Genomic DNA, 13,945 nt, shown 5'->3' on the forward strand with positions numbered 1-13,945 from the left:
CAGGAACCGTGAAATCATGACCTGAGCCGAGGACGGATGCTCAGTTGACTCAGCCACCCAGCCTCCCTTAAATGTTTATTTTTGTTGTCCTATGTACCAGTGTTTTCTTGCCTTCATTTCTATAATTATTTGTAATTTTAAATTTACTTTGGCTAATTATCTCATTCTGGCTTAGGATTATTTAATTATTTGCTTATAATTATAATTATTTAATTATTTGTTTTGTGTAGGAGATATAGAATGTTCTTAGGGTTGATCGGAAAGTAATTAGTGGAGGTAAATTTAATGTTTAAAGCTCTGCTTTCTAGCCTTGGGCTTAATCCATTCAGCTTGATTGCCTCTTTAATTGTGGACTGAAATAAAAAAAGAAAAAGCACTCATGTATCCTTGGTTTAGAACAAGCTTATTGACATAGCCTCTAACAGTGTTAGTGATTTAAATAGAGAGACCTGATCCTTTCAGTGGTTTTGTTTGTTTTGTGTAGTCTTGGACTAGCTGCCAAGAATAGTTCCCTTGTTACAGAATGGGCCTCTAGTTTCTCTAGCAAGAAAGCTTGAAAACCAAAAACCAAGAATGGAGGGTATTTATTGGATGATATCTCTATTAACTCAAATTGAAAAAATATCACTGGGAGAAAACTGAAAGGAGTAAACAGGATTCAAAGGAAACTCCAGACTTACCCATGAACTAGAATTTGTTGATTTGATTTTTGTCTCCCCCTGCCCCCCACCATAGTTCTTGGGGAACTTCATTTTACTAATCAAAAGAGGAATACTTCCTAATTTGGTAGAGCTGGTTTCGCCTATTTTTTAATTTTTTAAATCTTATTCAGCCTGTAGACAGCTCTTTAACATTATTCTTCACCTTGAAATGTTGCAGTCCCTAGGTTTCTGTGACATCATAGTCTTCTGATTTTCTTTCTTTTTTGCCACTTCTTAAGACTTTTCTTTATGGGCCTCTTTCTCTGCATGGCCATTAAATAATGATGCATTTCAGCAGTGTGAGCTACTGTAATCTTAGTGAACCGCCTTTGGGTGCCCCCATCTATTATGTTGGTTGTCATTTGTCATCTTTGTGCTCAAGACTTCTAGACCTGTATTTCTGGGCAGGTATTTCTCCTGAATTCTGAACACATGTACTCTTTATTGGATGATTCCATTCTGAAGTCCTAGAATCATCTGAAACTAAGTTGAACTTTTCTTTCTTTTCCACACTTCTCTGTTTTTTGTTTGTTTAGTAAAAGTACCATTCATGCAATTTTCTGAGCCTAAAACTTGGACATAATCTTTAATTCCTTTCCATCACATATAATTAATTGTTGAGTTCTGAAGCTACTTTTTCCTAAGTATCTCCTGAGTCTGTCCATTTTTTTTTTTTGTTTGTTTTTATTGTCACTAGGTCTTTTACTTGTCTTTTGGCTGTTGCTTCTGCTTAGAAAAGTTTTCCCACACCTCCCTTCCCCTAGGCTTCCAATTCCAACTTGCCATTTAGATCTGAGGCTTTACATGTGATTACCTCTAGAAAACCTGCTTTACTCCCTAAGACTGAGTTAGGTATCATCCTCTCTGTACCATAGCAGTCAGCTTTTCTAAAGTCTTGGGCATTGCATTGTACTCACTCTTTTTTTTTTTTTTTTTTTTTTTTTTTTTCCCCCCACAAGACTGAGTTCTTTAGAAGCAGAAATTATGTTTTTTTTTTTAATTTAACAAATTTTTATTGAGCACCTGCTATATAATAGGAACTGTTCTATCATTGGGGATACAGTGGTGAAAGACATGGTTTCTGCCCTTGTGGAGTTTATGTTCTAGAGGTATCTAGCAGTTCTAGATAGGGAGTAATCAAATGAACAAGATTACTTTAGGCAGTGCTATGTGCTTTGAGGAGAATGAAACCATATGGTTCTGTTCCAGGGTGTGATTAGTGAGGCAGAAGTGTTAATTCAGATTAGGTTGTGGGGAAGACCTCCCTGAAGAGGTAAAGTTTGAACTAAGACCTGAAAGTTTATTGGGGCACCTGGGTGGCTCAGTTGTTTGAGCATCTGACTTTGGCTCAGGTCATGATCTCACGGTTCGTGAGTTCGAGCCCTGTATTGGGCTCTCTCCTGTCGTCACAGAGCCTGCTTCGGATCCTCTGTCATCCTCTCTCTCTGCCTCTCCCCTGTTTGCTCTCTCTCTCAAAAATAAGGAAACATTAAAAAAATAAATAAAAGATTAAGATCTAGCCATCTAGTGACATGATATGACTATAGTGTAGAATGGGTGTGGGGACAGAAGTGGAAGCAGACCAGGTAGGAAGCTGTTGCTATAGTCCAGCTGAGACATTGTGATTATGGTGACTTTACCCAAAGTGATAGTCTAGATTTGTGCTGTCCGGTATAGTAGCCATTAGCCACATGTAGTATAAATTTAAATTAATTAAAATATTTAGTTCTCTGGTCACAGAAGCTGTTTTTCAGGTGTTTAATAGCAACATGTGGTTAGTGGCTATTGTATCGGACAGAGACTGCATAAAACATTTCTGTCAATGCAGAAAGTTCTATTTGACAATACTGGTCTAGGTAGGGAGAATTGATGGATTCAGTATGTAGTTTGGAGATAAAACGAATTAATTACTGAGGACAAGAGAGTGAATAAGGAATATTGTGTGTGTGTGTGTGTGTGTGTGTGTGCGCGCACGCACGCGCACGTGTGCCTGAGCAACTGAGATTTTGGATTTCGGTTTGAGCAGCTAAGTGGTGGTGATGATGCTGTTTTTCAAGATAGGAAGAATGGAGGAGAATCATGTTGGGGTACAGGTGGGCATTAAGGATAGTTGTTTTGGCCATGTTAAGTTGAGAATCCCATTGGACATCTAAATGGAGATGTTAGATACCATGTTTATCTCCCTAGCACCTCGCACAGTAGCAGGTGACATTTTGAATAAGGTCCTGATGGTTCTGGGAGGACAACAAGAGTCAAAGAATGAAAGTGTAAAGAACATGGTATACTGGGAACAACAGTCTTGCTCGTCTGGTGCACAGAGTATGTGTAGGGAAATGGAGGAAAACAAGGCCAGAAAGTTAGTTTGTTCATCCATTCATTCAGCAAATGGCACCATTTAGGCCACTTGGAATGTGTCAGCAAACAAAAAGTTGATAATAGCATCTCTGCTCATATGGGGCTTCTATTTGTGTGTGTACATGTGTAGTGGGGGTTGGTGGGAAGATAGTAAACTTTATATTAGTAAACTATATTGTAAGATAGTGGAGAGGTGAGGGAATATACCATGCAGATTATCTGGGGAGGAAGATAACTGATGGAGGGAACAGTAAATACAAAGGCTCTGAGGTGGAAATACAGTCCAGAGATCAAGGGAGCAGAGTCATTCAGTCCTCTAGGCAGTGTGATTCAGGGGGAATTGGAGTAAGAGGTGAGGACAGAGACCTAAAGGGGAGCCAAACTGTGTAGGCCATTGTAAGGACTTTGGCTTTTACTCTGAGTGGGATGGGAAGCCATTAGAAAGTTTTCATCAGAGGTATGATATGACCTGACTTACGTTGAAGCAGGGAAGCTAGTTAGGAGTCCATTGCGGTATTCTTGGTGGCTTGGAATAGAGCATAGTTTGGAGGGTGTTGAGAAGTAAGCATCTTCTGTGTATGCTTTCAAGGTAGGGTAAAGAGCATCTGCTGAGAGAGATTAGTTGTGGATTGTGAGAGGAGAGAAGTCAGTGATTGACTCCAAGGTTATTTGGCTTTGGCAAATAAAAGAGTGAAATAGTTGCCATTAAGTGAAATGGAGAAGATTGTAGGAGGAACAAGTTAGAGGTGGAGGGTGGAATCAAGAATTTGATTTTGGTTTTACGTTTTTTGTTTTTTTTTTTTTTTAAGTTTTTTATTTTGAGAGTACGAGTGGGGAAGGGTCAGAGAGAGGAGGAGAGAGAATCTCTGCACTGTCAGTGCTGAGCCTGATGCAGGGCTCAAACCCACAAACCATGAGCTCATGACCTGAGTCTAAACCAAGAGTTGGACCCTTAATTGACTGAGCCAACCAGCCACCCCTCGTTTTATGATATTGAGATGCTTATTAAGCATGTAAGTAGAGATAAAAGTAGGCTGCTGAATATGTGATTCTGGAGTTAAGGAACCGTGTAAGATAGAAATTTGGAAGTCCTCACCATATAACTAGTAGTTAAGATATTTAAAGCCCTAAGACTTGATGAGATCACCAAAGATGTGAGTACAGATAAACAAGAAGTTCATGAATTCATCTCTAGGGCACTATGATGTTAAGATGTCCAAGATGAGGAGGAACCAGCAGAAGAGAATGAAAATGAACAGTTATGAGGTTGGAGGAAAACCAGGAGAATCTGGTATCTTGAAGCCTAGTGAAGAACGTATTTGTGAGAGAGGTTATTAACTATTCCTTTCACTGCTAAATATTGAGTAAGATGGTGCTGAGAATTGATCATTAGATTTGGCAAGGTGGAGATTGCTGGTGTCTTCAAAAAGGACCTATTAATTGTAATGAGGGCATAACATAAATCCTGTTAGGAGGGGCTTAGGAGAGCATTTGAGATGAAGGAGGAGTTATTAACAATATACAATTCAGGAATTTTATTAAAAGGTAAGGAGATAAATAGGAGTGGTAACTAGAGGGGAATGTGGGGTCTACTTTTAAGATGGAAGATATTAATGCTTGTATACCAAAGGGGATGGTTCAGTCCAGGTGGAGAGAGTGATACAGGAGAAAGAAGAGCTAGTTGCAGAAAGCAAGCCCTTTAGTAGGTGGGAGGAAGGAATCCAGTGAGTAATTGGAAGAGTTAGTCTTTGATAGTAAATGACCATGGAGAGCATGGCCGTGTGTGGTGGAGGATGAGGGGGTCCAGGAAATGAGAGGCCATGTATTGATTGGACAGATCTTCCATGTACACCCTAAATGATGACAACAGTAGCAGTGGGGAAAAAGACATTAAGGCAGAATGAAAGGGAGTGGGCAAGGAGATAGGTTGATGACTATAACAAGAAAAAGTATTGGGTATGTAATCTGATGATGGCCTGTACTTCAGAGACAATGGGGTTTTTGAGTAAGAAGGTTTTGAGTGAGGGTTTCCTTAATTTTTTTTATTAAAAAAATTGTTTTTAAGGTTTATTTATTTTTGAGAGAGAGAACGTGAGCAGGGGAGGAGAGAGAGAGGGAGACACTGTTATTTGAAGCAGCCAGCACAGAGCCTGATGCGGAGCTTGAACTCACGAACCCCAAGATCATGACCTGAGCCAAAGCTGGACACTTAACCAACTGAGCCACCCAGGTGCCCTGAGTGAGGGTTCCCTTTAGATCATAATATATTATTAGATTATGCAAATTGGCTAGCTTTTAAAATTTCCGTGTGAATTAATCTAGGATCTGATCAGCAATGGCTGCTAATTTCTCAAAAAAGAAAGACGTACATTGTATGCCTTTGCCTGGAGGTACACAGCACCATCTAGTCCTTCAAAGGAAAATAAAAATCAAAATGAAATCTGATCTAGGGGCGCCTGGGTGGTTCAGTCAGTTAAGCGGTTAAGCGTCCGATTTTGGTTCAGGTCATGATCTTACCTTTCATGAGTTTGAGCCCCGTGTCTGGCTCTCTGCTGACAGCTCAGAGGCTGGAGCCTTCTTTGGATTCTGTGTCTCCCTGTGTCTCTGCCCCTCCCTGCTCACACTCTGTCTGTCTCTGTGTCTCAAAGTTAAACATTAAAAAATTAAAAAAAAATGCAACCTGATGCAATCTCTAGATCTAACAGGGTGCTATAAATTGTTCATTATGTTGCCATAAAGGATGGATCAGCCAAATAAGACCATGGAATCCTCTACAGGACAAGCCACTGGTTTCTTCAACAAAAGAATGCAAAAGAAAACAGAGGTAGAGGAGCATATATAAATTAAAAGAAACGAGAGACATTATTAATCATTTGCAATGTACTGATTATATTTGGATCCTTAATTAAAATATTAAAACAAAAAGCAAAAAGATATTATAAGCTAATCAGGAAACCTATTTGGATATTTAATGACATTTGTGATTTGTTAAATTATGCATTGATAACAGTATTGCATGGGTACATACATGTACATTTTTTACGGCTGTTAGTTTTTAGAAATACATATAGGTCTATTTACAGAGAAAAATGAGAGCCAAATCCAGTGGGAATTGATTAAAAATGTATACTTTTATCAAGTTAATAACCAAGACATTAATAATCTTTTAGAATGTTAGAGAAGATACTGACTTTTTTCTGTGTATCCATGTATAAATAAAGTATGATCAACCTAATAAAAATGGGCACAGGACAGGAGTGAGCATTTCATAAGAAATGTGTATGGTGTTTTCCAAGGTTGGAGAATATCTAAATCCACAGATTTTCTAAACATTTTAGTATTGCCAAGATGTTTTTGGAAAACAGTTGGCATTATTTCCTATAATTGGACATTCACATAAACTATGACTCAGCAATTTCATTCATAGGTGTATATGAAAGAGAAAATCTTGCCATATACAAGAATGTTCACAGCAATGCAATTGATGGTAGCAAAATTGTGGAAAAAATTTACTCTCCGGTGGTAGATTGGATGAATAAATAGCTTCTCCATTAACAGGAGAGTAGATCAATAAATACAATGAAATATTATATAATGGTCACATCAAATAAGTATAGCAAACACAGCATTGTGGATGGATCAATAAAACAGGTCCCAAAATACTACAATATAGCCTGATACCCTTTTTTTAAAGCTGAGAGCAATTAAACTAAAAATATATGTAAAAGTATGAATTTTACATATATATAAAGATAAAGGGACACACACACACACATACACACACACACATAAATGTATAAAAGAGAAAGCAAGGGAAGCAGGAATGGGATTCAGGATGATGGCTAACTTGTTTGGGGAGAAGCAGTAGGAGGGGGAAGAGAGAGGACTGCATTGTATAGTTAGCTGGAAGGTATTGTCCAGGTCCTAGGTTTTTGTTTGGGTGATGGGTTTGTAGGTGCTTATATTAAAAATAGTAATTAAAAGTAGGCCATTCATGGACCAATAAATGAACTAAGAATAATGATTACTAATTTCTTTAATAACTGACTTCTAAATAAAGAAAAATATGCTATATATGCAGCTATATAAATAACTTTAAATCTCTATGGATGTAACCATCAAGGAGGTTTACTCATGAATATTGATTTTTGTCTAACTTTAGACAGGTTTTTCCTGAGTTCTGTATGCTATTTAAATGGATAGTGCTTAAAAATGCATATAACTTGGTCAGCTGGAGAATGCTTGAGGTTTTGGGGGATACTGGAATTTTTTTGCCTAATTATACTTTTTCTGAAAAATGTTTCTAAAGCATGTTAGTTTACTTTTCTGTTGTATTAAAATGATGATATGAATGAGTTTTATGATTGAATTTCTTATAATGCTTCAATGTGGTATTATTTTGGAAGGCACAAAAATTTAGCTTACTCTGGCTAGGTTTACGAACATAATCCTGGAATTTGCCTTTTTCCCTAAGTCCCACTGTGAAACTGTTTTCTTAGGGGCACCTGGGTGGCTCAGTCAAGCATCCGACTTCGGCTCAGGTCATGATCTCACGGTCCGTGAGTTCAAACCCCGCATGGGGCTCTGTGCTGACAGCTCAGAGCCTGGAGCCCGTTTCAGATTCTGTGTCTCCCTCTCTCTCTACCCCTCCCCTGTTCATGCTCTGTCTCTGTCTCAAAAATAAATAAACGTTAAAAAAAAATTAAGGAAAAAAAAGAAACTGTTTTCTTAGGATTTCTTTCTTTTAAAAATCATGTTTCTTCTTGTCTTGACTTCATTCTAGTTAACTGAAATTTTATTCATTGAATTTTTGTTGTAATGTTGCCCTAATTATTCTGGTTTTGGCTCCGAGCTGGTCACAATTATTATTATAAAAGTGCTAATTTATTTATTTACTTATTTAAATGACTGCTTTGTTACAGATACTTCACTAGGTGCACACTCAATCACTGTATAGATCACCAGCTGAGGTACAAGCCCTGAAGGGAAGGGAGTGCTCTGTGAGAGCAGAAGGGGTGACCTGGGCTTACGGAGTGACCTTCTCTGCTTAAGCGGAGATATAAAGGCTGACTGGTGGCCAGTTACAGGTCCGGGTACAGGTCATGGTACAGGACTCACGTTAGTAGGCACTGCTTAGACAGATGCTGAGGCAGGAGCAAGTGCAGCACGAATGAACGAATGGAAGAAATAGTGCCCTCTAGTGGTGGGAATCAAAGATGAGACAGTGTAGACACAGGCGGGGGCCTGATTCACTCAGCACCTAAGAGCACTGGGAACTCCCTGAGGATTTTAATTAGGAGGCTACTGAAGAACAGTTCATGTTTTGAAGAGTACTTGTCTGATGTCTGTCTTCCTCAGTGAGTGTAGGCTCCACAACTAGAGACAGGAGCCGTTGATCTCACCGAGTGCAATACATGTAGATTTGCAGCAAATAGTAAATGTCACAATTGAATAGCTCAGTATCTGGCACACGGTATAAGTGCTTACTAGTAATGTTGGCTGTGGTTTTCATCGCTCTAGATTGGCCTTTAATGTGCACCGTGGCTATTTTGGAGTTAGAGGTTTCATGAAATAGTTCAGTCCAACAGTATCCACTGAAGACCTGTGATATACGTGGAAGAATCAGCAGCTAAGTTTATTAGAATTTCATCACTTTTTTTTCTGTTATGCCCCAAGGATGTAACAGAGCAGAAAAGTGATAGAGAATTCTGTTAATAAACCAGATTAGCCAGCAGTGAGTTGACTAGGTGCTCCTGCTTCACACTATTCATTTTTATTCAATTAGAGTTTGGTGCCTGGTAAGATTGCTCTTACAGAACCATTTCTTCTGGAGTTCTCAGGTAAAATTCTCTTTTCATAGTTCATTTGAAGTAATCTTAACTTTATTCTTCAGTGGTGTTAGTTTATTTTATATAAAGTGGTTACTGTGTCATTTTTCATCCAAAAGACTAAAGATTGCTATTAGGAATATTTTTTTGAAGATCTATAATCATTTTTATACTGTAGCTTTAATATTTTACTTTTTTCAAATGTTTAATTTACACATGATGTATCTTTTCTTAAAATACATAGTATGTGGTTACATGACCAACTACCGGGCCATTTTCCTTTCCTTTTTAATGGGGAATAATAACCAGAACCACCATGTAGCACATACTTGCTTTCGTGCACATTAGTAAAAAGTACTCTATCTGGGTGGACGAATTTACCGAAGGGGTCTCCTGCTTCTGACACATTGAACAGGGTAGCATCTGGGCTACTTTTCAACTCCTACTTGTGTCTTCATTGGGTGCCTGGAAGCCATGCAAAAACTACACAGCTATACTTAGTGGCCCTAAATAGTAACTCAGTAGAAATTATATATTGCTCACAATCAGATTATAGATAATCCTTTATAAACAAAGTTAAAACTTTAATAATTGTATTTAACTTGTTTTCAAAACTTTGTTAAAATTGTGTATATGGGGAGAAGTCTTTTATGAAATTTTTTTCAAGTAGAGCTAAGATTCTTATTTTTTTAATGTTCTCAGCTTTGCCGAGAAGTGAATTTAAGAAATATATATATATAAACACAAATTCATATATATGTCTATTTAATTTTTTACTATGGAACGTTTTTGATGTATACAAAAGTAAAGTGATAAAGCCTCATGTATCCATCATTTGGCTTCAATGATTGCCAGTGTACTGTTTTATCTGCTTCTTTCCACTTCTCCCACCCCAAATTATTTTGAAGTAAATCCCAAAATATTATGTTTTTAATCTCTAAACTTTTCACTATCTGCTCTGGAATATAGACTCTTTAAAAAACACAAGTATAGATCATTATAACACCTAAAAAATTAAAGTGATTAACAATATTATCAACCACCCAGTCAGTATTCAGACTTTGTTTCATAAATTTTTTTTTAAAGTTTATTTTATTTTGAGAGAGAGAGAGACGGAGGGAGAGAGATCAGGGCAGGGTGGGCAGAAAGAGAGAAAGAGAATTCCAAGCAGCCTATGCTAAGTGCGGAGCCCAGTGTGGGGCTCAATCTCATGAACCGTGATAGATCATGACCTGAGCCAAAATCAGGAGTCAGATGCTTAACTGACTGAGCCGCTCAGGCGCCCCTTGATTTACTTTTAACCTATAGCTCCCCCCTCCCTTTTTCTTTTCTCACATTTTATTTGTTGAAGAAATGGTTATTTGTCCACTTTCTGCATTTTGCTGATTAAATCTCTTGTATCATTTAACCTTAACAAGAGTATTTTTAATTTATGTTTCAATATGATACTTGATCTCCAGACTATAAAAAAATTTGTTTAAATGGAGAAAGTAATGCTTACTTTTTCAAGAATGACGGATTTCAAAGAATTTGTAAACATGAAAGGGAGGATCTGAAGAAAAGTCCTCAAGTCTCAGAAAGGAGAGAATTTTGTAAAGCTATGTTTATAGCTCTGTGATTGTTTTGATAATTTGTTGCCATCTTAAAATATTGTAAAGCACTGGAATATAAAATTGTAGCAATAATATACTAGCTTGATTTTTTAAATTAAACTAACATTTTTTATGATTCTTTTTATTTACAAAAAAGATACCAGGTGATCAGCACTCCAACAGATTTTTTTATGGTAATGGAATATGTGTCTGGCGGTGAATTATTTGACTACATCTGTAAACATGGACGGGTGAGTAACTTATTATCTAGTACGATAAACCCCTAAGCTGAGAAAGAGGATAGTAGGAAATAGTAAACCACAAAGATACCTACAAAGTCAGGGTTGCTTCTGTAATAAAGCCCAGCTAAAGATACAGAATAGTAGACATATTTTCTTTCTTAAAAATATACATTTCAAGGGGCTCCTTCCTGGCTCAGTGAGTGCAGCATGTGACTTTTGATCTTGGGGTTGTACGTTCAAGCTCCACATTGGATGTAGAGATTACTTAAAAATAAAATCTTAAAAAAAATACACCTTTTGAAATACTGATTTTAGGGAACATGTTCCACTTAGTTGCCAACATGATATTTGTGTTTTCAGAATGAAAAATCTGTTGTATAACATGTTGAAGCTTCAATTATTTTCTTTTCAGAGCACTTTCATAGAAGTTCTGTTTTACATTATGTTTGTTGATTGCCTAAAACATTGTGCACATTTAGTGATATTAATTGAAAATCGAATCTTCCTAGCAGCACAGAAAAACCTTGTTGATTAACACGTTGACCTTTAATGCAAGTTTTTGGTTTGTTTATCTGATTTGTTGAAAATTCTGACCCAGTTCGAATTAGCTTACACAGTTACGTTTGGGTTGATTATAAAACTGAAACTCTTGCTATGAAGATGTCCTAAATATTCTTAGTGCAGCTTCTGTTATACTTGCTAGGTTGAAGAGGTGGAAGCAAGGCGCCTCTTTCAGCAGATTCTGTCAGCTGTGGATTACTGTCATAGGCATATGGTAGTTCATCGAGACCTGAAACCAGAGAATGTGCTGTTGGATGCTCACATGAATGCCAAGATAGCGGATTTTGGTATGTAACTCCAAGGTTGTTCAGAAATGTACTGGTTGCCTTTTAAAAATGTGTCAGTAGCAAGTGTTAAGGTAGGAATTTGCAGGTTCAACTTTGCAAATCCTATACTGTGAAAAGGGATTAGTTGCGCAGTCTCCAGGCTACCTTATTGTATTCATCTAAACGGTTTTTTTAAAATGCAAATACTTCCAGAGAAGTTAGGGCTAGCTTCAAGGTAAATCCATTTAATCTGCATTTCCTTCTAAAGGAATTCTTAACTGTTATTTTTGTGGGGGTCACAAACTCCTTTGAAAATCTAATGAAAATATGGGAACTTCCTTTGATGAATGTACTTCAAGAGGGGTAGTGAAAATTTACATGCAGCTTTGGAGACTTAAAGTCTTTCTGAATTGATCAAGGGTAAAATCTAACAACTTGCTAAAAGAATAGGAGTTTTGGTCAAGAGTAAACAAAAAGGTGAAATGTAAATTTAAGGCACCGAACACTTTCTGGGGTAAACAAACCTGGAAAGAGTACCATAGTAGAGAGTTTGGCAAAAATATTAGGAGGTGAGAGATTATAGAAAGATAGAAAGGTACCAGAGTTCAGCAGTGCTTATTTATAATTTTTGTAATAATTTTGTATATATTTAATAGTAGTAATTGTTATATAATTATAATATTATTATATATTAATATATAATTATATGTTAATATATAATAATAACAATATTGTATAATCTTGTATAATCTTTAAAAACTAGGAAACTTGGGCAGGCCCCTTTTGGGGCACCCGAGTGGCTTAATTGGGTAAGTGTCCTACTTCAGTTCAGGTCATGATCTCACAGTTCATGAGTTCGAACCCCACGTCAGGCTCTGTGCTGTTGGCCCAGAGCTCATTTCAGATCCTCTGTCCCCCCGCCCCTCTCTCTGCCCCTCCCCCCCAGAAATAAATAAACATTAAAAAAATTTTTTAAACAAGGAAACTAGTTTCCCTGTTTCACTTTCTTTTCTTTTTAAAATCAAAAAAATTTATTTCTTCATAATTTATTGTCAAGTTAGCTAACATACGGTGTATACAGTGTGCTCTTGCCTTCAGGAGTAGATTCCCATGACTCATCGCTTACATACAACACCCAGTGCTCATCCCAACAGGTGCCCTCCTCAGTTTTCTTCACTCATTTTTCCCTCTCCCCCCACCCCCAGCAACCCCCAGTTTGTTCTCTGTATTTAAGGGTCTCTTATAGTTTGCCTTCCTCTCTGTTTGAAACTTATTTTTTCCCCTTCCCCACGGTCCAATGTTAAGCTTTTCAAATTCTACATATGAGTGAAAATATATGATACCTGTCTTTCTCTGACTGACTTATTTCACTTAGCATAATACCCTTTAGTTCCATTCATGTTGTTGCAAATGGAAAGATTTAATTCTTTCTCATTGCCAAGTAGTAGTCCATCTTCTTTATCCATTCATCAGTTAATGGACATGTGGGTTCTTTCTGTAATTTGGCTATTGTTCAAAACGCTGCTATAAACGTTCGGGTACATGTGCCCCTATGAATCAGCACTCCTGTATCCCTTGGCTAAATTCCTAGCAGTGGTATTGCTGGGTCATAGGGTAGATCTATTTTTAATTTTTTGAGGAACCTCCACACTGTTTTCCAGAGTGGCTGCACCAGTTTGCATTCCCACCAACAGTGCAAGAGGGTTCCCGTTTCTCCACATCCTTGCCAACATCTGTTGTTGATGGAGTTGTTAATTTTAGTCACTCTGACCAGTGTGAGGTGGTATCTCAGTGTGGTTTTGATATGTATTTCCCTGATGATGAGTGACATTGAGCATCTTTTCATGTGTCTGTTGTCCATCTGAGTGTCTTCTTTGGAAAATACCCATTCATGACTTCTGCCTGTTTCTTCACTGGATTATTTGTTTTTTGGGTGTTAAGTTTTGTAAGTTCTTTATAGGTTTTGGATACTAACCCTTTATCTGATATCTGATAAGTCATTTGCAAATAACTTTTCCCATTCCGTCAGTTGCCTTTTAGTTTTGTTGATTATTTCCTTTGTAGTGCAGAAGGTTTTTATCTTGATGAGGTCCCAATAGTTCATTTTTGCTTTTATTTCCCTTGCCTTCAGAGACATGTCGAGTAAGAATTTGCTGCGGCTGAGGTCAAAGAGGTTGTTGCCTGTTTTCTCCTGTAGGGTTTGATGGTTTCCTGTCTCACATTTAGGTCTTTCATTCATTTTGAGTTTATTTTTGTGCATAGTGTAAGAACGTGGTGCAGTTTCATTCTTCTGCATGTTGCTCTCTAGTTCTTCCACCACTGTTTGCTGGAGACGGTCTTGTTTCCATTGGATACTCTTTCCTGCTTTGTCAAAGATTAGTTGGCCATACATTTGTGGGT

General features: G+C 37.4%; 1 protein-coding gene across 1 annotated transcript in view; it reads left to right on the top strand.

The window, feature by feature from the left end:
* PRKAA2 (protein kinase AMP-activated catalytic subunit alpha 2) overlaps window positions 1-13,945 on the top strand; it is a 78,891-nt gene that overhangs the window by 38,961 nt on the left and 25,985 nt on the right. Inside the window, exons 3-4 of the mRNA XM_030324991.1 lie at window positions 10,634-10,727; window positions 11,422-11,566. Of these exons, the coding sequence (XP_030180851.1) occupies window positions 10,634-10,727; window positions 11,422-11,566 (239 nt within the window). The remainder of the gene's footprint in view (window positions 1-10,633; window positions 10,728-11,421; window positions 11,567-13,945) is intronic.

The sequence above is a fragment of the Lynx canadensis genome, chromosome C1 (assembly GCF_007474595.2).
Source record: "Lynx canadensis isolate LIC74 chromosome C1, mLynCan4.pri.v2, whole genome shotgun sequence".
Classification (NCBI taxonomy): Eukaryota; Metazoa; Chordata; class Mammalia; order Carnivora; family Felidae; genus Lynx; species Lynx canadensis.